Here is a 26,156-nt window from a genome sequence, read left to right as displayed (position 1 = left end):
AATGGCTTCCGTGAAACCTTGCATCTACGTTTACGTTACATATTGAATGCTGGCATGGAAAATAATATTTTCAGAATTAAGGATCGCTGACACCGTGGTGCTGTAGCATCGTGTACAAGGGTCATTCATGTAATATAATATCATTCGGAGTTCGATCATGAATTTCGTGGGCCCCACAAGGTGCCTGAGCTGTGGTTGCAACTGCGCGTTCAGGGTGTTGTTTCTGAGCCGTTTTGAGCGTCATGCTGACAGCTGTGCGGTAGAGTTTTGGCGTATTGCCGACCCGATCCATTCACTAAATATTTCTCCTTTTTTCTGGTGAGATATTTGATCACGAGCGACGGTACATGCTATTAAGGTTCCGTGTAAATTACCTTGTTCCTTCGTATTTGTGTTTCTCTGGGATTGTAAAAGTAACTGTTTTCGTGGGCAAGAAAGGACAGAGATGTCATACAAGTTTAAATAATTGAAACAAATGAATACATTGACAGATACTGAGTTTTAATTTTCAAAACCGCCGTTGTGATTGATATCACGTAGAGCTCTTTAGCCAGTTGCAATCACAAAATACGTTATTCCTAAAAGAGTAATGGGGAAATAAAAAGATTACCTCCTCACAGTTTCTTCATACTTATGTGCGCCACGCCAATTGAAACGCATCAAAAGCAGCCAGCAACTTTACCAAGCTGATGTGGCTCAGATATGTCCTTGGTCGGGCAACCCATCTGAAGCCACAACAACATTAAAGGCCACGTAAGCGTATGAAAACTCGTATGCGCTCTCGACCCCACCCAGAAAATGACATAGTCGGCACAGTAGCTAAGGCACTTTAGGCTTCTCTATATTTAATGAGACTTCGTCTTTACTAGTTAAATTATAATCAGGTAAAAGATGACGTAAACTGTGTGAAGAAATCTGCGGTCATTTCCATGTGTATGCTTGTGTGTGCGTGTATCGCTTTTACGTACCATTCTAGCGCACCCAATTAGACATATTTTCTATACAAAACTAAACCAAAAAGACTGGGAATTTCACGCAGTTGAACTAAATGGCATTGATATAAGCAAAATATAAAGTGCAGCCTTTTAATGTGTGCAATGTATACCCAACCTCTGCATTGCATATACAAAATCCATGGGACATTATTGAAATTTGCGACCACATTGTCCCAAAACGTGATGTGCTGTATTTTATTTCAGAAAACGCCCTGCTTGGTGTACGCGTGAATTCTGTGAAGTAAGTATTCCAACAACGTGTTTCTAGTGACCCTTCTCTGCTTTTTTTGCTTAATTTGTTTTGCAGCGTTTAGTTAATTCAGTTTTATTCTGGACCTAACTCTGCACGCGCTAGAGCCAGTTATGCCTAAGGGCACACTCGCTCTTGATCAACTACCAATAGGAATGAAAATTCTATCAAGGTTCAGCCAATATTTAAAATCGCATTGATGGAGCACATGATGGAACTCTACAACACAATGCAAATGATATACTGGGAGGCGTAAATCTTTGTATAAATACTCTATTTAGAAGATGTTATTCAGTCTGTTCGCAGGACGTTTTGTACCTGTGCAAAGAAGCTGCAATACAAAAACTCATGCAGGGCTACGTATTAGTGACTTCAGTCGAATGAAAATCGTTGGACTAAACTTGCTCATTAGCCCAAGTTATCCCGTAAACGTTGTTCTGTATTTGTTCATGAAGCAGCACGAAAGCATAAATAGGTTTATCGCGGAGTATTTTTGAGAAACGCCATTTTGGGAAAGATAAGTGTTGTCCAATGTGGCTTTTATTCACTCTAAATAATATTGCGAAATCTATGAATCTTCCCCTGAACAAAAACATTGGTGCTCCGCGCCACCCTTGTCTCTCCTCCTGAAATCTGTAAGATGGGTGCATTGTTTAGGCTTGTTGAGCACAAATTTTGACATAGTGTTTTTTCATGTGTTTTGTTTTGCTATTCATGAGAAGAAATGGCTGTCTGCCTCACAGAAAAACGCAGTGATGGGCACCACCTTTTAAAGCTATCGGTTATGTGCAATACGAAGAGTCATACTAAAAGCATTTATTTCAGGTCATAAATCAATGAAGCACATCACACATATAGCTAAACACTAACTGTGAAAGTACTGTAGTGACTAAAAGAACATAAACAGTATGTGTTCGAGAAATGGTTTTCAAATAGAACGAATAAATTATGCCACAAGCTTCGGAGATGTTCCATCGTACATGCTGCACCTCTACACTCTGGCAAAAAGCGCCTGTGGTGCACCTTTCCCTAGCTCCTTAATGGCTTTGATCTGAACAATACTGACCTTTTGGATTATTCACATCGGGAAAAGTCTAACATACATGTTTCAAAAGAAGTTTACACTTGAGCGATTAAGGCACTGAAAGGTATTTGGACGCAAATATTGTCACAATCAAAAAAGAAATATTTGGGCAGTGTTGTGTACTTATTGTTGTAATTTGTCTGTTGATATTGATATTAGCTGCTGACATGTATACACTGTTATCTTTTCTTAATAATGTACCGCGTTTTCGTAGGAGCATTGCTGCCGTAGTTTGTGGGGCACAATGAACGTGTGAACTTGGTTTTCAGCACTTTCGTTGCTAGTCCCTTAATTCGGTAGTCGGGGAGAATGCAGACAGGTAATTTTTTATTTTATATGCCCATACTTGTGTGCATAATTGTGTGCAGTGGCTTGCCTAGTGTAAAACGATCATTCAGAAATTGTAAACGACATACGTTTCCTAGTGATAGCGGCGCTGCATCTAATATTTCTAATTCTACGGGGAAACACTTCTTCATTACGTGCAGGCGTAGAAAATCCAACGTGAGAGGTTCTTAGAAGGTTTAATTTAATACCTAGTACTCCATTATCACACAGCATCTGTTAGGCGCATGAGGGTAAAATCCAAAGTTTATTTTATTCAAACGTCGAGAACCGAGGAATTTCCCCACTTCTGTTTTTTTTTCTCCTTAAAAAGAACTTGGAAAGGTTTCATTCATTCATTGAGAACTCATGACCCAAATTATTTAATCAGAAGGATGTTTATCATAGGTGTCTGCTGATAGCGATGGAAAGTTTTGCTTATTGTAGAATGAACAGTGAGCGGAAAAACTGGCAGCCTGTACAGCAAGAAAACAGAACACTGATGACGTTTCGTAAATTTAGGCGGCGCGTACGTAATGACTTTTGCACATGTATCTTTTCACACTAGCCCTGGTGTCATCAAAACTCCGATCGGAAAGCTACCTGGATTTACTAATGAAGACCACATGAAGGTGTGTATGGAAGAATGTTTCCCTTTGTGTTGTTTTTTTCAACTTGGCGTGCAAGTCCTGCTTCTGGCGGTTGGTGTCACCCGTGCCTAGATAAAATTGTGCTTTTGATACAACATAGCAAATGTCTGTATCAAGGTATAGTAATAAAATGAAACTTATAAAACAATTGTAACACGTTGACATCAAAATATTCACATTCAAGGCGGAAAATGAATTTTTTACCTTTCGGTTGGAATACAGCGACTACAGTAAGTTTTTATTGCGATTACGATTTGTGAAATACAAATTTACGTTCCACGTTAATAACGCTGAATTAAAATGGGTTGAGGAAGAGGCGCCAATACGAATTTGTTCCAGAATCATCTTCACCATTATCAGCCTGTTTGCGTCCACTGCAGGATTAAGGCCTCCAACAAAAATTCCCAGCTCCTATTTCGTGTTTCCTCTCCTATTCTTCGTCGCAGACTTACCTTTTTAATCTCACTATGAAATTCTTGGTTCTCCCTAATTCGTTTGCCATCCTCGACAGAAATTTTGTCAGAGAAATGGTCCAAATTGTCTTCATCCGCAACACATAGCCTCCCCAACCCACTATGTTTTGCTAAATATGAACTAAAATGCCTTCCACGCGAGTTTTGCTTCTGGTCGACCCTGCCATTTGCTTATCGCAAAGTGTTGCCACAAGCTTGATTGATCATGGGGTTAAACGCGGCGACGCTACACAGGCGATGATGGGCGCAGTAGTGAGGGGCTCCGGATTAAAATTTACCACCTGGGGATCCTTAATGTGCGCCCAAATCTCGCACACCCGGGCGTTTTTGCTTTTCGCCTCCATCAGAAAAGCTGCCGCCGCGGCCGGGAATAGAACCCACGACCTTGGGTTAAGCAGCACAACGCCTTAGCCACTGAGCCACCGCTGCGGATGTGTTAATACTAGCATCTTTCTACAGCTGGTTATTGTCATTTTTTGTCAAGGTGCGAGCCTAGTGGGACCCCCAATGTGTGCCGGAGGTGTCATACGGGTTACTTCCCAATGGCTGCATTACAGTTACTGTAAAGACGCTGATAGATACCCCGGAAGTTTCAGAATACCTACTGCATGCAGCGATCTAAATTTATTCTGCGAATCAATTTTCTTGCAGACATTTTATGACACCAAACAATTCCCCCCGGAAATTTTATTGTTTGCTGGTTAGTGAATGCCACTATCTATCTTGAAGACGTGTTGTTCCGCATCTTTGTCTGGATCGCCTTGGATTTGTGGCCAATTTTGTCCGCCTTTTCTACTTTCAGTGTAAATTTTTCTCAGCGTTTTGTTTCGAACCTGCCGGAACCGACAAAACTAGACAACGTCATTACAAATTTCGAATAGCTCAAGTATGCCCGAGGGATTCGTAATCCTGATCTTAGCCAAATGAGTTTTCTAAATATCCTTTTTAAGCACACTATAGAGATATTAAACGTCTGGCTTACGCCCTTTCCAACAGGAAACTGTTTCGCCTTATTTAACAAAAGTATGGCATCCGTTCACCCCTCGTAGATATCCTCCAACAGCACTGCATGGGGGTCCTGTACTCCAGGATCGGTCAATGCTTACGTCACCGTGCCAGTGGCTATTGACAAATAACTTTCAATGTTCCGAGCAGTATATAAGTTTATTGCGGTATGAACATTTTTTAGGTACTGTATTGATTGCATGAATATGGTTTAATGGTGATAATCTTACAAAAAGCTTGATTATTTTGGGGACTTTTTAAAATCCAACCTACCACTTATTCGATCAAATATTAGTTTTGTAAATATACTCAACAAGTAGTAGGGCCGGCGAGCTTGTAATGTCAGCTTTTGGACATCGTCATTCATTTTTATTTTTAATACTTTCAGCGTATATTGAAGTACATTGCAGAGGAGAGGGGCAATAAACAATAAATATACAGGAAAAGGTACACATTGAGACAGACAGACAGACAGACAATGAACTTTATTGAAGGTCCTGACGAGCTCTGCCGCCGTTCAGGGCGGCAGCGCTGCGGGCTGCTCCCACGTGGGGACGGAGAGGCCGAGCCTCACCACCGCGTCGTGGGCCCTCTGGATTGCCCTTAGCTGGTGTAGTAGATCGGGGCTCTCCAAGTCGGAACGCCACTATTCCTCGGTTATGCGTTAAGAACCCCGAAGGGAGGGGACACCGCCAGAGCATATGATTTAATTGCTACATTCGCCACAATCCGGGCAGTGCGGTTTAAAAGTGTCCGTGTAGAAGCTGAGAGTGGAGAGACTAGGATAAGACCTTGTCTGCAACATTCTTAGCGTGGCTGCCTGCGGCCTGGAGAGTTTCTCGTGCGCAAGAGGAAACCTTCGCCTGCCCAGCTTATAGTGCTGAATAATCTCGTTGAACGTGAATAAAGTGTCTCTGAGGACCTCTCAACCAATCCCCGAGGAATCGCCCCCGTCCGGCCTGGCGCGGTGGGTTATCTCGCGCGCGCGGGTGTGGGCTACCTCATTGAGGTTAGTTAAACAGGACAAGTGCGACCATAGGTGAGCGGGAAACCAGATGATAGTGTCTGAGGAAATGAAGTTATTTCCTAGGAGGCGAGCTACCTCGGCCGAAACGGAACCTGATGCAAAGGCCCTAACAGCTGCGCGGGAATCGGTGTAAATTCGATGCCGGCTGTCGTCAATTAAAGCCAGAGCCACCACGGCCTGCTCGGCTCTAGCCGGGGTGGTGTTCCTGTAAGACGCAGAATTGAGAACTGTGCCACTACGATCTACCATAACTGCCGAGAAGTTGGCCGATCGGCCGTACTGCGCCGCGTCCACAAAGCACACGGAGTGCGGGTCGTCGCGAACTCGTTTTAGTAGGGCCTCGCCTCTGGGCCTTCGCCTGCCTGCATTGTGCTACGGGTGCACGTTGCGGGGAAACGAGGAGATAGTTGTAGCAGCTCTCTGCTGCTTACTAAGGCCAACCTTGCGCTGCTCCTCTAGGGATGTATTACAGCCCAGAACCGCCAGAATCTCCCTGCCAGTGGGTGAAGACGACAACCTGGTAGTCTGAGCCGTGTGCTGCGCTTCGATGATTTCCTCTAAAGTATTGTGCACCCCGAGCTGCATGAGCCTCTATGTGCTGGCATTCATCGGGATACCCAGCACGCGTTTGATGCTTTTACGAATTAGTAAATTGAGCTTAGCCTTTCCGTGATTTTGCCAGCAGTGCATGGCCGCCACGTACGTGATGTGGCTCATCAAGAATGCATGAAAGAGCCTCAAGAGATTGTCCTCCTTGATACCTCCGCGACTGTTGGAGACCCGAGTAATTATTCGTACCTTGTTATCAGTCTTAGTGGTGATTTTGGCGATTGTGTGCTTGTTACAACCGTTCGACTCGATGAGCATACCGAGAACCCGGATAACCTATACTCTGGGAATGGGTGTCCCTCGCTCGTGCGGAGCGCAAGGTTCACCTCTGACAGTGGGACCCAGCCCTTGGGCTTGACCCCTCTCCTACTAGGTCTGTACAATAGGAGCTCCGACTTGCTCGAGGAGAGGCGAAGCCCCCTCCCAGCAAGGAAAGCCTCTGTGCAATCTAGCGCTTCTTGAAGTGCTTCCTCTATTGTACCCGCGCAGCCTCCGACGCACCAAACGGTAATGTCGTCAGCGTGGTGTGTGGTTGATGCCCTTGACCTCCGAGAGTCTCTGAGACAATATACACATGGCAATGTTAAACAGGAGCGGGGATACCACCGAACCCTGCAGCGTCCCCCTCGTGCCCAGCTCGATTGGCTCTGACCTGAGATCCCCAATCTTTAGCGTGGCCTTTCTATGTCTAAGAAACGAGCTGATAAACGCGTGAAAGTTCTGGCCAAGGTCCAGCTCCGGGAAGAAATCGAGTATGTGCGCGTGCGATACGGTATCGAAGGCTTTCTCTAGATCTAAGCCTAGGATGTCTGGAACGTCCCTCGTGTCCTTATCGATGATCTGATACTTGATCAGCTTCATGGCGTCCTGAGTTGAAAGGGACGGTCGAAAGCCGATCATGTTATACGGAAAGAGACCGCGGTCTTCGATGTGCTTGGAGATGCGGTTGTTAATAACATGTTCCGCCACTTTGCCTATGCACGATGTCAGCGATATCGGTCTGAGATAAGTCATGTCTGGAGCGCTCCCCGGCTTCGGGATCAGAACGACCGATGTTAGCTTCCAAGACTCTGGAACCACGCCCCGTTCCCAGATGCGATTTATCTTCGTAAAGGATGTAATCTACTCGTCATCCAAGTTGCGAAGAAGTCTGTTTGAAATTCCGTCCGGACCCAGAGCAGAACGTCCGTTGAGGGCCGCGAGGGCCTCCCGTACCTCGGGGACGGTAAAGGGCTCATCCAGAGTGCCCATTGGTGGACCTCTGTAAGGCGGGTAGTCCGCATCATCCGAAGTGTCTATAGGTAGATATCTCTTGGCTAGCGACTCTAGTATTTCCGCATCGGAATTGGCCTGGCGGGCTGCGTGCAGTGCGTTATCAGTAGCACGCCTCTGATTAGACCGGGAATTGGATTCACTTAGCAACTGCTTGAGCAGGTTCCATTTTCCACCTGATCTCATCTTCCCGTCAACCGAATTGCACACCTCGTCCCATAGCTGCTTGTAGAGCATCTGACAGCGTAGCTCTATTGTGTGATTTAGTTTCGCAATCTTTTTTCGGAGTTTGCGGTTCAGCCGCTGGCCCTTCCATCTATCGGCGAGGGCTCTTTTCACCTCCAAAAGGTTTACCAATCGGCTGTCCACCCTATCCACATTTAGGTCGGTGACAACGGACTTGGTGGTGGACGCTACATCCTCCTTAAGCTGTGCTACCCAACTATCTAGGGACGTTGGGGTTTCGGTTTCCCTCTCTTGCCTGATTTTACGAAAAAGATCCCAATCCGTCATCCTAAACTCCTTCGGTGGCCTCTTGCGTACCACTAACGACGTGGCCAGAACACAGTGATCGCTATCCGTCGTCCTAAACTCCTTCCGTGGCCTCTTGCATACCACTAACGACGTGGCCAGAACACAGTGATCGCGCGCCCAAGTCCTTATTGAGATTGCACCACACAGCGGGCCCAACGTTCGCCACGAACGTAAGGTCCGGCGTGGTGTCCCTGGCGCACGAGTTTCCCGCCCTAGTTGGAAAGGACGGGTCCGTAATCAGGGTGAGACCGTAGTCGGACGCCGCCCGCCAGAGGTCCGCCCCCTTGGCCGTGACGCGGTGATATCCCCACGCTTGATGCGGACCGTTGAAGTCTCCAGCAATTACAAGCGGAGATCCTGCAGCCTTTCTAACCGCCTTGGAAATGAGAGAACTAAAACGCTGCCTCATGTCTCATGGACAGCTGTAAATGTTAAGTATGAAAAGGCTATCCCTGAGCTGGCCACTCGGAATGATTTTGATTAGAGAGTGTAGGCAGAAAACAAAAAATACTTTCTACAACACCAGAAAACAAACAGAGCCATAACACATAAAAATCAACTACTCCAGATTTGACAATGCATCTCTGAGTAGTAGGGGGTCGGCTATGCTTGTGAGAGTGACAGTAGATAATTCCTATCATTGCCGGTTCGGACTGTTGGAACGCGGATGTGTTGAAGCAGGGAGCGTTACCGTTGCGTGAACGATCGCGACGGGATGATTTAAATCTTTCAGGTTCAATCCAAAGAGAGTGCAAAAACGGTCTGTGATAAAATATTTTATGGGAAAGAAGAACGCGAGATAGCTTCCGGCTAGTAGCAAGTAATGGAAGACGTAACGTCGTTTTATTGAGATTCAGGCTAGCTGCACGATGGTAGTTACCTGAGATGAAACGAGCTGAGCGGTTTTGTATGACTGCGACTACGGCTGTTAGTGCAGTACAGCCTGGGTCCCATATTGAATAAACCTACTCTAACTGGGGGGGAAAATTCGTGAAGTACAGTAGCAACTTTAATCACGACGGAGATGAAAAAAATTCTTTTGAGGTAACCTAAAATGCGATTAGCTTTAGCTGTTATGTATTCGATATGTGGTTTCAATAAAAAGGTTTTAGTTATGTGGGCGATAAGTGAATGGCAGGAATTTACTAATCGTTGGCATTTGTTGTTATGGAAATAGTTCGGGCACACTAAGTTAGTACGGCTCGAATGCATGGATTTGCATTTCTTAGAATTGTGGTGTATTTTCCCTGTCCGACACCATCGAGAAATGGTGTTGAGGTCTCCTTGGAGGGCAGAGATGTCTGTATCATTTAAGATCTTACGGTATGACGTGGAATTGTTGGTAAAAATGCATATTTGAGAGATGCGTTATTAGGAAAGTCAGGTACGTAATTTAAGCACAATAAGCGGCCGAAGACGGAATTTTGAGGGACGCCAGAATCAACTATAATCAGTTGTGAGTCCGTGACATTTGCAGTTACGAAATGAACGAGTGATGTAAGAAAGTGGCGTACCCAATTAAGAAGATTGGGGCCAAATGTACTGTGTTCATTTTGTACAGTATGTGTTAGTGGTCAACTTTGTCGAAGCGCTTGGAAAAATCGATAAATAGAAAACCAACCGAGTAACCACAGTTGATACAAGAATGCAAGTTCTTCACGATAATTTAGGAACAATATGGGGCCGAAGACGGAATCTTGAGGGACGCCAGAATCAACTATATTCAGTGGTGAGTCAAATACATTTGCAGCAACGAATTGGACGAATGATATATGGAAGTGGCGCACCCAATTGAGAAGATTGGGGGCAAAATTTATTGCGCTCATTTCGTACGGTATGTGTTAGTGGTCAACGATATCGAAGCCCATAGAAAAATCGATAAATTGATAATCAACCGAGTAACCATAGTCGAGGCAAGAATGCAAGTCCTTCTTCAGTGTAAGTTACGTTTCACTGAAGAAACCCTTTCTAAATCCCTGCTGGTTTAAACAAAAAAAAACAATTTTTCTCTGGAAGATTTACGAGACATGAGAAAATTACTTGTTCCATTAGTTTGCTGCGTGCAAGCATTAAAGTTGTCGGTCTTATATTTGACGGGTTGTTAGCATCAACAGATTTGTGAACGGGAGCAATTTTTTCTGCTTTACAGTCTTTGGGCAAAGTACCAAATTTTGACTCAGAAAATAAGCATTGTAAAATGATGAAACAATATGCACTGTGGTTTTTCAAAAATTTGTTATAATTTCGTGAATTTCGCAGAACGAGGTTAGTTTATGATTATCAGTTAGCACGTTAAGGCCAGTGTTAGTGAAAACTATTGGGTCCATTAGAAAATGATTCCCAGGCGCAAGCTCGGGACGAATGTCGTCGTTCATAGGAGACAAGAATCATTGGACAATTGTGATATTAGGCATATCAGAACAAATGTGTGTAGGAATATGTTCACCGGAAGGTCTCATCAAGCAAATTCTGTTAGTGCCTGCGCCTACAGCAACAGTTCACACACGCTTACGGTATGATTTAAGAGTATTCAGAGGTGTGGTTTTAAAAGAAACAGACTTTGCCACCTTTAGGGCGAGTGAAGTTTGTTAGCCAGACGTGACAAATTCTGGTTGAACCAAGGCGCTTTGTTGTTAGAAAATAGTTGTCAGAGAGGAACATGTTGGACTAATTAGCTCGTTAACTTTGTTTTGAAACGTGTTTCATTTAATCTCATTTGAACGTTCGAGGCTACCCGACAAAAAAAAAACGCCCAGAACACAGGCCACTTAATTGTTATTGGCTGGAAATTTAGCTTTGCGGTAATCTGTAGTTCGTTGGAAGCACTTTTGTGATGTTGAACGGCGGACTGTTGGCTAAAATTGCAGTACATCATGGTTGCTTAATCCAGGTATGTGTGTTATCACTGGAAATATATCAGACCATGACGTAAATATAAGGTCTAAAAGAGGAGAAGATGTTTGTGTAATACGTGTAGGATTGATAACTAGATCGGACAAGTCGAATTCCGATCAAAACGTGGTAAATTCGTTCGAGTCGGTTGAAAAAGGATCCAAAAAGGGACGTGGGAAGGACAAGACAATGTTAGGAGAGTTGAAGTCACCCATCAAATTAGTTTCTATGCATCGATATGAAACAAATATGAAGATTAATGCATCATGCAAGGAATTACGAAATGATGATTCATTTGAAGGCGAGCCGTGTATAACTTGCAAAAACCCTTTTCTTAAAATTTCCTTTCACAGATCACCCTAATGTTTTCAGTTCAGAGGAGATGGGAATGCAGAAACATTCTTGCGACATAAATTATCTTCGCGTTTTTTCACGCACTCGTACCATTTAAAAAGAAAAAAATACGTGTTTGTGGCGCGCGCTTTTAATCACTACCTGACTCTTTCGAGAAAGAAACTTACGTCGCTAGCAATTAGAGCATCGGATATTTTTGAAATTCTCCGCATATTCTAAGCAAATATATCAAGTAAGCAGGACACACACGGAAACGCGAAGACATATCCCCATACTCATACGTAATCTACTCACGCACATGCAGAAGTACAGAAAAAGCCCCGAAATAGATGCGAATGTGGGTACATAGATACATGCATATAGAGTTTCACATGTCTATACCTGCATACCCATTCATGCGGATACCCCTGCGCCTATATGCATGCACATTGAACACAATGATATGTACAGTTCTTGTCAAAATTTTGTGGGCCAATCTGGGAACGCGCAGGCTGCAAAAAAATGAATTTACAAGCTTACGTCCCTAGTGTGGCTGAAATGTTTTATGCAGGGAAGCTACAGAGACCACCTTTCTTTCTTACTGCCTTAAAATACTTTTGTCACATTTAAAGGAAAAGCCCATTTGTTTAATTCTTTATGGTCTACGAGGCTTAGGATTGGCCCACGAAATTTTGACCTAAGGTGTACACATCTGTATTAAAACCAATACACACCTCCTTACACGTACACACCAAAATATACATGAAATGAGTTTCTTTGAACACAACAGCCAGTTTTTGTCCTTCGAAATTGCAATCGGTTCGTGTCTTCATTACACGACTGTCTCCAAAACTTAATACTGGGTAGCCTGGGAAAACGTAAGAGTGAGGAAAGCCACGAAAATAGGCCGGCGTCTAAGTGGCGTAGAATCCTGACGGGTTGAAGGCGTGGGAAAGCGCGATTCCGCGGAAAAACTTCAACGTTACATCACAAATATACGGCTGTGGCATTCATTGTGAGCATTCAGACATCGTGAACTGTTAAGAACTGATCGTGAGCGGTCAAACTAAGGATACCGGACGTGTATACCGAGGGAGAACGCGGTGCCCCGTATCTCTCCTAACATACCTGAGCACCTGCCTAAACAAAGACGCGAAAGTCATGCAGAAGACTACCCGAAGCGAGTGTTGCGTCCTGCCAAAATGATGGCCTTTGTGCGACAAAGCTGGCGCAAGTGACGGTATGAGTGGTGTATAAAGCGCCGAGAGTAGCAAGGAAGCAGAAGCAGACGACGCGCCGAGACCAATCTCTACGCTACCGCCGCGCCACCGCCTGCCTGGTCGGCGGCAGCATTGGCCCGCGCCCCTGTACTGGAAGGCCGACCTCTTTGCACCTAAAAACGTTGCACGACACCAGTACAACAGTGCGACGGCGCTAATATTACGCACTTCCGGCGTTCCGAAGTGAAACTTCTGTTGTAAGCGCAGTGATGGTGGTGACAGTACTTTCGACGGATGGCCGTCTAGTGACGGCCTCTCCAACTCGTTTTCGGCTTGTAGCCAGTTCAGTAACAAAGCCTGGCCAAGGCTCATCAAAAGCCAAAATGGCCGAGCCCAAGCGGCGTCAGAGTTTCAGGTTGCGACGCATCATACGGGAACGAGCCCACAGTTGCGACGTTACAGCGGGGTTCGCAATACATTATATCCTATGGGAACTATGCCGGGACTGATGACGAACAACGTAACAGCCAGGAAAACGCAACAGTGGGGAATGTAACAGCGGGGTTCTACTGTAGCGACCACTGCTATTGCATACCGCCACCAGCCTGTTTCAGCCCTTTGGAAACAACTTCTTAACATTCGTTCCCAGACTACTAGCTGAAGCACACCCTTAGCTGGCGAGTCCTTAAAGCTCAGTGCAGTTAGACACGCCCCGTGGATGCGCCTAATGAACGTGTTTAGTACCACTTTCTAAGTTGCCGTCGTTTCCCCTGTACACTCTACGTCGGGCAAACAGACGTGCTATGTCGACGTTTAATCAGGTTGCCCGCAGGGGCGCCTTGCGTTTCAAGGTGACGGTACTGGCGACACCGCGGACCCCGAGCCCATGTGGGTTGGACCCACCCACGCCCTCGGCTGTGCGTGGCTTTGCCGTGTCCGGGGAAAAGGGCATCCTGGTGGTTGAGCCAAAGCCAGGGTTGTTTTGGACCTTCATGGCCCCCTGGCAGAGGCAACAGACCACTTCGGCCCCCGCTTCCCGTAGACGGTGCCCCCAGTCTGACCCGACCTGGGGGGAATCAGCCAGTCGCCTTTTCCTGTCCTCTTCTTCATTCTTTTGCTTTCCTATCGTCTTTCCTAACCCTGTCCTGTCATCTCCTGTCTTCTTTGTTTCCGTGCTTCTTCAGGCGGCGAGGGTTAACCCTGTGCAAAGACATCACTCTTGATTTCAAGCATAGGGTTATAGTGGCAAGGTACGGTTAGCGTGTGCGGAAAAAGCCACGTTCCCTTGTTGGGCTCGGTGGTGGGCGACCGGCCTTGCCACCGAACACATACTTGTTGTATGGCATCTTCAAATCCCTTTTCTATGAATCGCTTTCTTAAAAGGGGGCGCACCGAGGCAACCACCTTCGAATTTTTTCTCTCAAAGAAGCAAGAGTGTTTTCCACGCTTTCACGTGATGCACTCGGAAAATGAGAACACAACAATGAGAAAGATGTCACCATTTCTTGTCTCCAAATGTCTGTCGAACCTCATTGGGGCTGGCTACAAGGCACAAAAGATGTCCAATGGCGACCTGCTGATTGAAGTTAAAGATAAGACTCAATGTGACAAGCTCCTGAAAGTTGACAAAATTGGTGACACCGCTGTTACTGTCAGTCCTCACCGCTCCATGAACACCGTGCGTGGTGTTATAAGTGAAGCAGACCTCCTAGACCTTACTGAAAATGAACTCCTCGAAGGCTTCTATGAGCAAAATGTCATCAAAGTTCAGCGGATAGTCATCCGCCGTGAAAACAAAGAAATCCCTACCAAACACATTGTTCTCACCTTTGGAACACCGGTTCTCCCGGAGACCGTAGAAGCTGGCTACGTGAAAATCCGAGTCAGACCTTACATCCCCTACCCGCGCTGGTGCTATACTTGTCAGAAATTCGGCCACGGATCACAGAGTTGCCGGGGTAAGCAGACATGTGCAAAATGCAGCAAAACCGACCATGTGTCGGAAAGCTGCACTGCCCCACCACACTGTGTCAACTGCAGCGGTGACCATGCTGCATACTCACGCTCATGCCAGCAATGGAAAAAAGAAAAAGAAATCATTGCGTTGAAAGTAAAAGAAAACATCTCTTACCCCGAAGCACGCAGGCGTCTTGCTATCACGCATAAGATAGCATACGCCGACGTGGCGCGTCAGGGGGCGGCGCCACGTGCGGCAACCGTCCAATCAGGGACCTCGTTGAGAGGGCCTGAGGAGACATCTTCAGCCCCCCAGGTGCAAACAGCGACACCTGCTGCACCTCAAGAAAATGGTGGCCCGAAAATGGCCAATGTGTCAGCTGCAGCCTCGCGGTCTGCACAGCTGACTAACACCACTGAGATGGTTGTAACCTCGCAGGAGAACCGGAGGCCAGCCAAGGCCCCAGGTCTCAAACCGTCAACAAAGAAGCCTTCTTTGGAGGCTATGGACACAAGTGAGCCATCCTCTGCATCAATCACGCCGAAGGATCGCCACAAACCACTGGAGCGTACGAACTCCCAGGAACTGATAAAAAAAGCAGAGCTCCCTAAGGTGTCTCCTACTGGAAAAGGCTCTGGAAGCTAACAAGCTGAGCCTGTCTTTAGTAACAAACTTCTCAATACTAGCAATGGCTTTTTGTAGTGTGCTGCAGTGGAACTGCAGGGGGCTTCTGAAAAACTTGGATGATGTTAAAGAGCTGCTCTGGGAGCATGCACCTCTGGCAGTGTGTCTCCAAGAAACCCACTTAAACAGCAAACACACAGACTTTTTACCCCAGTACATCACATACAGAAAGGACAGGCAAAACACCAACCAACCATCGGGTGGTGTGGCTGTTATCCTTGAAAGGTCCACCACAGCTAAGGAAGTTAAACTCAGGACTGAACTAGAAGCTGTAGCTGTGAGAGTTATATGGTTGCAGCGACTAATAACAATTTGCTCCATTTACATTCCCCCAGACAAGCGACTACAGAAATCTGAATTTGAAAATCTAATGGACCAGCTCCCAGAGCCGTACATAATAGCAGGAGACTACAATGCCCATCATCCTCTCTGGGGCTGTGAAAACTACGATTCAAGAGGGCGAATGATAGAAAAGTTACTAGTCTCCACTGGAGCTTGCATATTGAACAAAAAGAAGCCCACATACTTTAGTCCCACGCACAAAACATCCTCATCAGTTGACTTAGCGCTCTGCACTGCTACTCTCTTCCCACTACTGGACTGGCACGTCCTGGATGACCCTTATGGAAGCGACCACTTTCCAATCGTGCTGAAAGAAAAGGTAGTGTCGACACATAGGTAGAACAGTGTACCACGATGGAGGATGGGGTCTGCGGACTGGAAAACGTTTCGACAGCTCACCTGTCTTCCACGTGACTATCTAGATTCACTGGACATCGACAGCGCACTTTCCTTTATCGAAAAGCACATAATTGAAGCAGCTAGTGAATGTATCCCACAAAGTTCTGGTAATCCAAAAAGAAATCCGATTCCTTGGTGGAATGAGGACTGCCAAAGTGCTAGGAAAAAACAGAATGCAGCATGGCGCCTTTTCCGTAACTCTCCCACGACTGAAAACTACATAAACTTCAAACGCATCAAATCCCAATCGAGGAGAGTGAGACGGATAGCAAAAAGTGAGAGTTGGGAGAAGTTCATAGAGGGCATTAACTCTTACACCGACCAAAATAAAGTATGGAATTAGATACACAAACTGCAAGGGCAGCAGACTTGCCCCCGCCCTCTAGTTGATAATGCTGGTGGCACTCTGGAAGATCAGGCGGATGCATTGGGAGCATACTTTGAGTCAGTTTCTAGTGCAGCGCACTACTCAGCCAAGTTTCTTAAATTGAAACGTAGAGAAGAAAAACTGCAACTTCATCGTAAATCACCTCCAAGTGAGGCATATAATTCTGAGTTTTCTATTGCTGAGTTCGAAGCTTGCCTAAACACACTTAGTAAAGCAGCACCTGGACCTGATAATATTCACTATGAAATGATCAAGAACTTGCACCCAGAAACTCAACTTGCATTACTATCACTTTTTAATAGGATCTGGAACAATGGATATATTCCTCCAAGGCTGAAAGAGGCCATTGTTGTTCCAGTATTGAAGGAAGGGAAGGACCTAGCAGTTGCATCGAGCTACAGACCTATAGCTCTGACTAGCTGTTTGTGCAAATTATTTGAAAAAATGATCAACCGAAGATTAATGCATTTTCTAGAAGCAAACAGGCTCCTGGATCCATTCCAGTGTGGCTTTCGAGAACAAAAATCCACGCTTGACCAACTTGTGCGCTTGGAGTCCCAAATAAGATATCCGTTCGCGCATAAACAGTACTTTCTGTCCGTATTCTTTGACCTCGAAAAGGCCTATGATACTACTTGGCGGTTTGGTATATTGAGAGATCTTTGTGCCCTTGGGATACAAGGAAATATGCTAAAAACAATTGAAAGCTACCTCTCTGATAGGACATTTCGTGTAAGGATAGGCAATACTCTGTCTAAACCATTCACACAAGAGACAGGGGTGCCGCAGGGAGGTGTGCTGAGCTGCACACTTTTCATTGTGAAAATGAATTCCCTACGCACTGTACTTCCGCCAACCATGTTTTACTCAGTGTATGTTGACGATGTGCAGATCGGCTTCAAGTCCTGCAATCTCTCTTTTTGTGAACGCCAAATTCAGCTGTCAGTGAATAAGCTCTCCAAATGGGCAGATGAGAATGGCTTCAAGTTTAACCCCTCTAAAAGTGCGTGTCTACTGTTCTCGAAAAAAAAGGGGCATTGCCCCTGCACCAGAAATCTACTTAAATGGACAGCTGCTTCCTGTTAAAACAGAACATAAGTTTCTCGGATTGATTTTCGACTCGAGACTCTCGTTCACCTCCCACCTGAAGCATCTGAAACTGAAGTGTTTGAAGGCAATGAATGTGCTCAAGATACTAGCACACATGAAATGGGGCACTGACAAGAAGTGTCTACTACACCTGTACAAAAGTCTTGTTTTGTCCCGCCTAGATTATGGATGTGTAGTTTATGGGTCAGCCTCTAGCACTGCACTGAAAATGCTTGATCCTATCCACAATCTGGGCATCAGGTTGGCCACAGGGGCCTTCCCCACTAGTCCAGTACTGAGCCTCTATGCTGAATCAGACTGTTGGTCTCTGGAGTACCAGCGAACTTTTATTGGTATTATTTATGCCCTGAAGGTTACGTCACAGCCCGAGCACCCGTGTGACTCCCTGATTAGAGATAACTCAAGAATGCTGCTGTTTTCAAATCGACCTTCCTTAGCTCAACCGTTTCCACTGCTGATCAATTCCATCTCTACAAAACTATCCATCTCGTTTGATGACACCCTCAAAATGACCCCAGATGAATGCGTGGCACCCTGGGATACAAGCATCATATCATGCGACACCTCATTTAGACAAGTAGACAGGAAAGGCTCACTATTGGAAGTCAAACAGCACTTCGCATACCTCCAAGACAAGTACAAGGCTGCTCAGTTTTTCACTGATGCATCGAAAACCAAATCGGCTGTGGCCTGTGCAGTTGTTGGACAGCATCTTTCAATAGCAAAAACAATGCATAAAAACACAACCATATTTACAGCAGAAGCACACGGAGTATATCTGGCTGTGGACCACATTATCACAAGCAAAACACAAAAGTCTGTTATCTTCACAGACTCACTCAGCGTTGTCACGGCCCTGTCCACAGGAAAGGGCACCAAGAATCCCACATTTACTGCCCTTCTTAAAGCTCTGTACAAAGCACACCAACTAAATTTAGAAATTATAGTGTGCTGGGTTCCTGGCCATTGTGGCATAGCTGGCAACGAGGACGCCGACCAGGCTGCTGCCAGAGCAGCTGAAAGAACCAGTATTGACATCACGCAAGTACCTTACCTGGATATGAAACCAGCAGTAAAACACATACTCCTTCAGCTCTGGCAGAAAGAATGGGACGGAGAAGTAAACAACAAGCTTCACTTGGTACAACCTATAATCGGCCGATCAGCTGCCAGGGAAAAAAATAGGGCCTTTGAGGTCTGGCGATGCAGACTACGAATAGGACACACACATGGCATGCATTCCTACCTCCTGACTGGTGACCAGCCGCCAAACTGTGCCAGATGTGGCGAGGGTCTTTCAGTCCTCCATGTTTTGGTTGAGTGCTCGGCCATGGAACCAGAAAGGAGACGCTATTTCCCGGAAATGTACCGTAAGAATATGCCACGGCACATTGCAATGTTTTTATCAGACTGTCCTGTGTTCGAGTTCAGCAGAGTTTTAGAATACCTTGATGATATCGGTTTTTTAAAGCAGGTTTGTTTTAGAAAGTAGCATTCTCGTCCACCTCATTACCTTGTTCATCCGTAGGGTTCTAATTACCATGACCCTATACACCGTTAGCTCATTCCATGCCTTATCACGCTCCTCACTGATATTTTGGATCCGGCCCTTTACACCGAAGTAATTTTATGCACTATTTGCACTAATTTCATCAGCACATTTTTACCTCATCGTAGCAATGGCGCTCTTGGCCATAGATGCCCTTGCGCCAAAAAACCCCACCAGAAGAAGAAGTTTAATCAGGTTACCGTATGCGTAGTTTTAGTTTGTCCTCGGCTCATTGTTTTTTCTTATATTTGTTGGAAGAGGCACCCCGTTCCTCCATTTCATGTCATTGCGGCATAATCCATCCCTTGCCACCACAAGTGTTCGCCTATTCTGCATTACTCTGGACCCTTGAGATATTGGCGTTTTCATTGGCATCCGTCTGCCTCACTTCGGTCGCCATATGTTCGAAAACGGAGCAGACTGCTTCTAGCTTACCGCTGCATCTCGCACCCATGTCTTGAGTAAATCAACCAGTGTACTCATCTTCAACAGTTTCTTAGCGAGGCAGCAGCTGGTGCCCACCGCCTCGCAACTGTTACACTCGCCTACTCGCAAGCACGCACGCAAGCACGCACGCATGCAGACATGCACACATAAACCTGCACAGATGCCTGCCTCAGTTCACACACATGCGCAATTACATTCTAATTGTATACATGCCTAAATAAACACTTCGAGGCATACGTACACACATACGTACATACGTACATTGAGGGTAATGAGATAACCGATCTTCGGTAAAACATTTTCCGGAGCCCACTAGTCGCCCATTGGCGTTAAGACATTACACGAACCTGGCATTTTGCACCCTGGTTTGTTGAAAATCAAGTGCGGCGATGGGGTTACTTTTTATTAAAAACGATTCTCATCTAAGGTAGCTGGGCGGCTACATTAGACGTTATAACCAAATCTTAACGTCTGGCGCTGTTGGATTTGGGTGTTTTTCCACCAATAGAACCCACGCATGCATAACTAGTAAAGGCTGCACCACATGCCGTGTGCAAACAAAACGCCCGTTACCAGCTCGCGAATGAACAGATCCAAATGTGGCGGCCGATCAAAAACCTCTTTCCTACGCTTGTTCGGGAAGTAGTCACATAAGAGTTAATAACAATCACAATAAAAATTACCCGCTTATCTGTTAACTTCCTTTCAAGTGTAGTCGAGAGACAATAGTCTTCTACCGCCCTGCCCGTAAATGCCTTTCTTCTTCGCTGCCGGCTCACCTCTCACGTTCGTCTCTTTTAGTCCCGCTCCTCTGAAAATAAACACGGTGGACGCTTTCTCAAGTCAAACTAATTGTTCGAAATTCCACTTCTCGCTCGCCGTCTATTTGTTTATGCTTGCCTACGAATGCCTCCACGGCGAAGGCATTCAAGGGTTGTATTGCTGGTTAAAAGTATTGTTTTGGACGCGTACTTTTCATTTGCCGTGACACATATGAAGCGAACGTCAATATTCAAATGAAAGAACACTGCCTCATAGGCGGTATGTTATTTGTTCCCGAATATGCTAAAGGTTTCCTGTTTGCTGATCACTGCTTACATGCATGAAATATGGTACTCCATTCAATGGTTTGCAAATAGTTGGCCTGTGTGCATTTCTCTTTCAAGAATTCTCTAGCCGCTGGCCGGGTGGCCGAGTTGAAGGACACAGCGACAGGCAGACAGATCAATATTTTCTGCTTTAAGTAGCCGAAGAAAGATTATCGCCTCTCATATTCTTACGATTCATCGTTCCGGTTACCAGTATACACTAAATGTTTGTCTCTTTTCGGACCGTCTGTCGTCTGTTGTGCCAGGTCACCTAACTTTACGAAATTAGACTCGCGGTTAAATCTTAGCTTTCTTGGTTTCCTTATAGTTTTAATTTTGTCATTTCTTGCATGTGCGTGTTTTTGTCGGGCCAATATGAGAACTTTCCCTGCAGAATAAACCGCTGCCTGTTTCATGATGCGTAGTTATTTTTAACAGGAATTTGCTCACCACATTCTTGAATAAGGGCGCCCCTTTTATGTAGCGAAGGTCATTTTCGTGCTACAAGAATAGGTGTTATGAATAATTGCAATGACACTTGTTTGAGGACAATTTGGTGGGCTATTTTTGCGTTCAAGTCACGTCACGTCGTCTTTGCCACCGACGTCTCTAGCAGAAAATCCCCATTTGACCGTGTAAATGAGCATAGCAGCGCTTCCAAGTAGCGGACATAGAGAAGAATACGAACGAGAAATATCTAATCCCATTTTAAGAGTTTATAGAGCTTTTGCCTATAAAGTTCATCAAAGAGTGAGCAATATTACAAAAATATTAGTACGTCTTTTATATCTTTGTGTAAAACAGACTATGGAGGTTGTAAACTTGCTACATGCAATCTTTCACAAGTAACTTTGAAAAGAGAAAATATATGTTTGACAAAGGCTGTAGGAAAACTTCGCAACAGAACAGGAATTGCTAGACATGCGGTGATCGCATGCAAAGCGCTGAGGTGTGAACGGGAAAAAGATTGCAATAAAAACTGGAGGCGCACTACACGTGCACGACAATGAAGGCAATATTGATCTCGAGTTATGCCTTAAGCAGGCTCCCATCCGCCTCTTAATCAACTGCTAACATATTTCCGTCTGTTGCAATGCTATTTGGTATGAAAGTGATGCGCTCCGTAAAGAGAACATAGGGTAAATGGTCTTTCGCGTCCAATAAAGCACGTGACACGAATGCGGGTGAGCAGATGGCTTGCTTTTATACTGATATTGGTTAAAACTTTAAAAAACCTTGCAAATGTTTATTTACAAAGTCGTAAAATAAACTAACCGAAGGGAAATACATTTTTCGCAATTACTATATGGTATTAAGGATGGATATAAGAGCTTGTGTGCGGGCACGGCAAGGTCGCTGGAGCGTTTTCGCACAGTGCGACGAAAGCCTGAGGAATGAGCCCTGCTAGTGGATGCGTTTGTAAAATTCCGGTTTTAAGTCGGGATATAAAAACAGCGCTGAAAAGCCTGCCCGCGAAATTCGACTGCCTGGAGAGAGAGAGAGAGAGAGAGAGAGAGATAGAGATAGAGAGAGAGAGAGAGAGAGAGAGAGAGAGAGAGGGAGAGGGGGCCTCGAATGAGAAAACTGCTTGCAAAACCGCCAACTGTGCAAGGGTCCGTGCGCTAGTCATTACGAGTGCCATGCCTCCCGCGCGATCAATGAGAGGTCCTCCGCTAGGCGCACAGTTCTTTGGTGTTGGTAGGTTAGGGCGACCTCTCATTATAAAGGTGACGTTATGAGAGAAATAAGATTTAGCGCAGCGAAAGAGACGGACGGTGAAAAGGACACCGTCCGTGTCTTTTGTTGCGCTAAATCTTATTTCTATCATGGGAACAAGTTAAGCGCCAGGCACAACTGGAGGAAGCAAAACAGACAGGAAAGGAAAGCGCCCCTTTCCTGTCTGTTTTACTTGCTCCAGTTGTGCCTGGCGCTTAACGTGTTCCCATGATGAAGTACCAACTAGCTCGCATCGACACATTAAATCAGCTTATTTCTGTAATATGAACCAACTCGCCCAGCAACACGTCTGATAGAGGTTATGCGGGGTATGTTTGGGTGTAGGCGGATGCGCTCCGCCGGTGTGGTTGGGCTTGCCCAGAGGATGTGTTGAAGTGAGGCAAATCAGTAGGTACAATATAGACGAGCGTCGTGGTAGAGTTGGGGGGTGTGTAATAAATACTTGCTGGTCTTGGGGTGACGAAAAACTGAGTGTGCAGTTTGCGCTGTGTGGTGGCCGGTTGACTTGTTGTGCGAGTCATTTGGCGGGTGGAAATGTCTGATACATTTGAGATGGGCACGTATATTGTGCGTCTCCCTCGCCGAAGCGAATGCTTGGCGCGTCCAGCCAGGAGAGCGAGCGAGGAGATGCAGATGAGATGTTGAATTAGGAGGGTGAAGAGGACGATTCATTTTGGGATTTAAGCTTCAGGGGAATTGATTTCGTGGACTCTCCTGTGCTTTTGTTTCCTAGATGGGATCAAAGAAACATTCAGTAGGCATGGCCGAAATCTGACCCAAATGACGGAAGACGTAGCGAAAGCGTCGCATAAACAGCTAATCCAGATATTGTGCTCGCGATCACCAAGATACTTCTAGCATATATGTGCTTTTATTCCTACGTTTCACCCCACATTCGCGGGCTAGTGTCTTAAAAGCGCACAAAAGTGTTCATTGCCCTTTCAACCTTTCTATTTTCCAGATGGTGGCGCAGGCAACCAGAGACTGTCACGCCATGGGTCGCATAGGCAATCCTGAGGAAGTTGCCCGGTGCATCGCCTTTCTGGCCTCAGACGACGCCTCCTTTGTGACGGGCGTCACACTACCTGTGGACGGCGGTCTTCTGCTGATGTCTAGCCTGGGGCCTAGCTGGAGCGCTTCTGTCCAGAAAAAGGCTTGAAGACTCAGGATTGGGGAGAGATTGCGGCACGTCAAATATATTCAGGCAGCATGGATGACATAGCCAAACATTTCAACAGGATTTCTGAAAATGGGGAATTTCAGGTGAACTGACAAAAAAAGTTTGTCAAGCAGTAATTCTAACGCTTTTGCTTCTGGTCTCCTGAAACAAGTATTGCGGGGTTATGTGAACCTTCGCGTCGGAAATTTTGAGTTTAATATTCCCGGCACTACAGAGCAGTGATGAAGAGTATTATAACCACTTCATTGTGGACAGAGTAGGTAACCAGTTCATAATGAACAAAATTATTAGTGTGTGTTAATAGTGTCCGTTATTGTTTTTTACCTTCATATATAAGGGCCGATTTGAAGTGGATGATAATGATGCTTCAGCAATGCGCGTAGCCTAGTGTGCATAATCAAGTCTCTGCATTTTGTTCATTTCCAAGGTCCTCCTAGTTCTGATGTCAAAATAAAAAAAATGTGCTGTGGTTAAATTTTTAGTACGTGTTCTTTTTCGTGGAAAACTCCTCCTTTGTTTGGTCTACAGAGGGAGTGTTTGATTGACAGTGATATTTTATTAGAAGCGAAATTTTTGTTGTAGGGAATCGTTGGTGAGAATGCTTGAAATGTGTGGCAGAAGTTCCAGGTTCGTGAATACATTGCCATTAATCCCAGGAAATGAAGACAAACTATTTTGCCTAAGTACTGAGGTGGCATATACACAGCATGAAAGAAGAAATTATGAAAAGGGCCCTGATGATTTTGGAAACACCCGATGCTTAGTGTAGTACTCTCGTGTAGCACAAAGTGACTACGCAGAAACCTTGCGGTAGACTACTTCTTAAGCGCCAAAAACTACAGGGACATAGAATGAGACAGGGACACGCGCTAACTTGCAACGAAATTTTATTGAGCAAGCGTGAAATATATACAGGAAAAATAGTCGATAGGAGATACAGAAAAGAATTACACACAAGAGATAACAGATAAACTCGGTGCTGTTCCACATGTGTCAGGCACTACCATGACCAGATCTTTTTCAAGAACACTGCTTCCTTTACTGACAAGGCTATCGACGTTGTGCTGACGCATTCGAAATCACGTAATTGCATCTCAGCCGCTTCAACTATTTCACGCGTGCGTTGATCAGAATCATGAAACAACGTGACTGAATTTGAAAAGTAGGGTTCGCACTTCTGGCATTCAGCTCAGTGATTTGAAAGGTTCCCATTTTTTCTTTTTAGTACGTTATTCTGGTGTTCACGTAGCCTTGAGTTGATGCATCTGCCAGTCTGTCCTACATATCCTCTACCACACGCCAACGGCACACGGTACACTACGCCGCCATCACATTCGGCATACTTGTTGTTATGTCCAACATTACAGCCACTATTTTCTTGTCTTACCGGACACGTTTCCTTACACAGCCTTGCGAGTTTAAGCGGTGCGGACATGACAACCCGAACCCCGGCCCTCTTCCCTATTTTCTTGCGCCTATGTGCAACACCATGCAGGTACGGTATCACGGCCGTCTTACGCCGCTCACTACCACCCTGTACACTGGTCTCGGCTCCTTTTCCTGGTAGCCCTTCACGCCTGCGGACAGCCTCACAGACTGCCACAATGACGTGCTCAGGGTACCCAGATTCTCTTAGCCGAGAAACCTGCGCCTCCACAGCGCTGTGCACTTGTGAACGCAGGACTTTTTGAGGGCGTTGGTGAAACACATCGTCGCTACTGACCGTTTCACCAGTTTGGTGTGCGCAGAGTCAAAAGGCAATAGGGGCTTCTGGCTGCGGGGGGCGTAACCCCAGCAAACCTAAAAACACCGAAAAAAAAACACCCTAAAGTTCATAGACATACGCCTCACGTTTTCATGCGACCAGTATTGTTGGGGTCACGCCCCCCGCAGCCAGATGCCCCTATTGCCTTTTGACTCTGCGCACACCAAACTGGTGAAACGGTCAGTAGCGACGATGTGTTTCACCAACGCCCTCAAAAAGTCCTGCGTTCACAAGTGCACAGCGCTGTGGAGGCGCAGGTGTCTCGGCTAAGAGAATCTGGGTACCTTGAGCACGTCATTGTGGCAGTCTGTGAGGCTGTCCGCAGGCGTGAAGGGCTACCAGGAAAAGGAGCCGAGACCAGTGTACAGGGTGGTAGTGAGCGGCGTAAGACGGCCGTGATACCGTACCTGCATGGTGTTGCACATAGGCTCAAGAAAATAGGGAAGAGGGCCGGGGTTCGGGTTGTCATGTCCGCACCGCTTAAACTCGCAAGGCTGTGTAAGGAAACGTGTCCGGTAAGGCAAGAAAATAGTGGCTGTAATGTTGGACATAACAAGTATGCCGAATGTGATTGCGGCGTAGTGTACCGTTTGCCGTTGGCGTGTGGTAGAGGATATGTAGGACAGACTGGCAGATGCATCAACTCAAGGCTACGTGAACACCAGAATAACGTACTAAAAAGAAAAAATGGGAACCTCTCAAATCACTGTGCTGAATGCCAGGGGGGCGAACTCTACTTTTCAAATTCAGTCACGTTGTTTCATTATTCTGATCGACGCACGCGTGAAATAATTGAAGCGGCTGAGATGCAATTAGGTGATTTCGAATGCGTCAGCACAACG

General features: G+C 45.7%; 1 protein-coding gene across 1 annotated transcript in view; it reads left to right on the top strand.

Moving 5' to 3' along the window:
* LOC144147122 (3-oxoacyl-[acyl-carrier-protein] reductase FabG-like) overlaps nucleotides 1-24,024 on the top strand; it is a 49,320-nt gene extending 25,296 nt beyond the window's left edge. Inside the window, exons 7-9 of the mRNA XM_077679195.1 lie at nucleotides 1,200-1,236; nucleotides 3,222-3,285; nucleotides 23,331-24,024. Coding sequence (XP_077535321.1) covers nucleotides 1,200-1,236; nucleotides 3,222-3,285; nucleotides 23,331-23,528 — 299 coding nt within the window. The 3' untranslated portion in view covers nucleotides 23,529-24,024. The remainder of the gene's footprint in view (nucleotides 1-1,199; nucleotides 1,237-3,221; nucleotides 3,286-23,330) is intronic.
* The last annotated feature ends 2,132 nt before the right edge of the window (nucleotides 24,025-26,156 follow it).

The sequence above is a fragment of the Haemaphysalis longicornis genome, unplaced genomic scaffold, assembly GCF_048455015.1.
Source record: "Haemaphysalis longicornis isolate Haplotype H1 unplaced genomic scaffold, Haemaphysalis longicornis Haplotype H1 scaffold_7, whole genome shotgun sequence".
In the NCBI taxonomy this organism is placed as follows: Eukaryota; Metazoa; Arthropoda; class Arachnida; order Ixodida; family Ixodidae; genus Haemaphysalis; species Haemaphysalis longicornis.
Note: the sequence above shows the minus strand (reverse complement) of the source record. Positions and strands in the feature narration are given on the sequence as shown.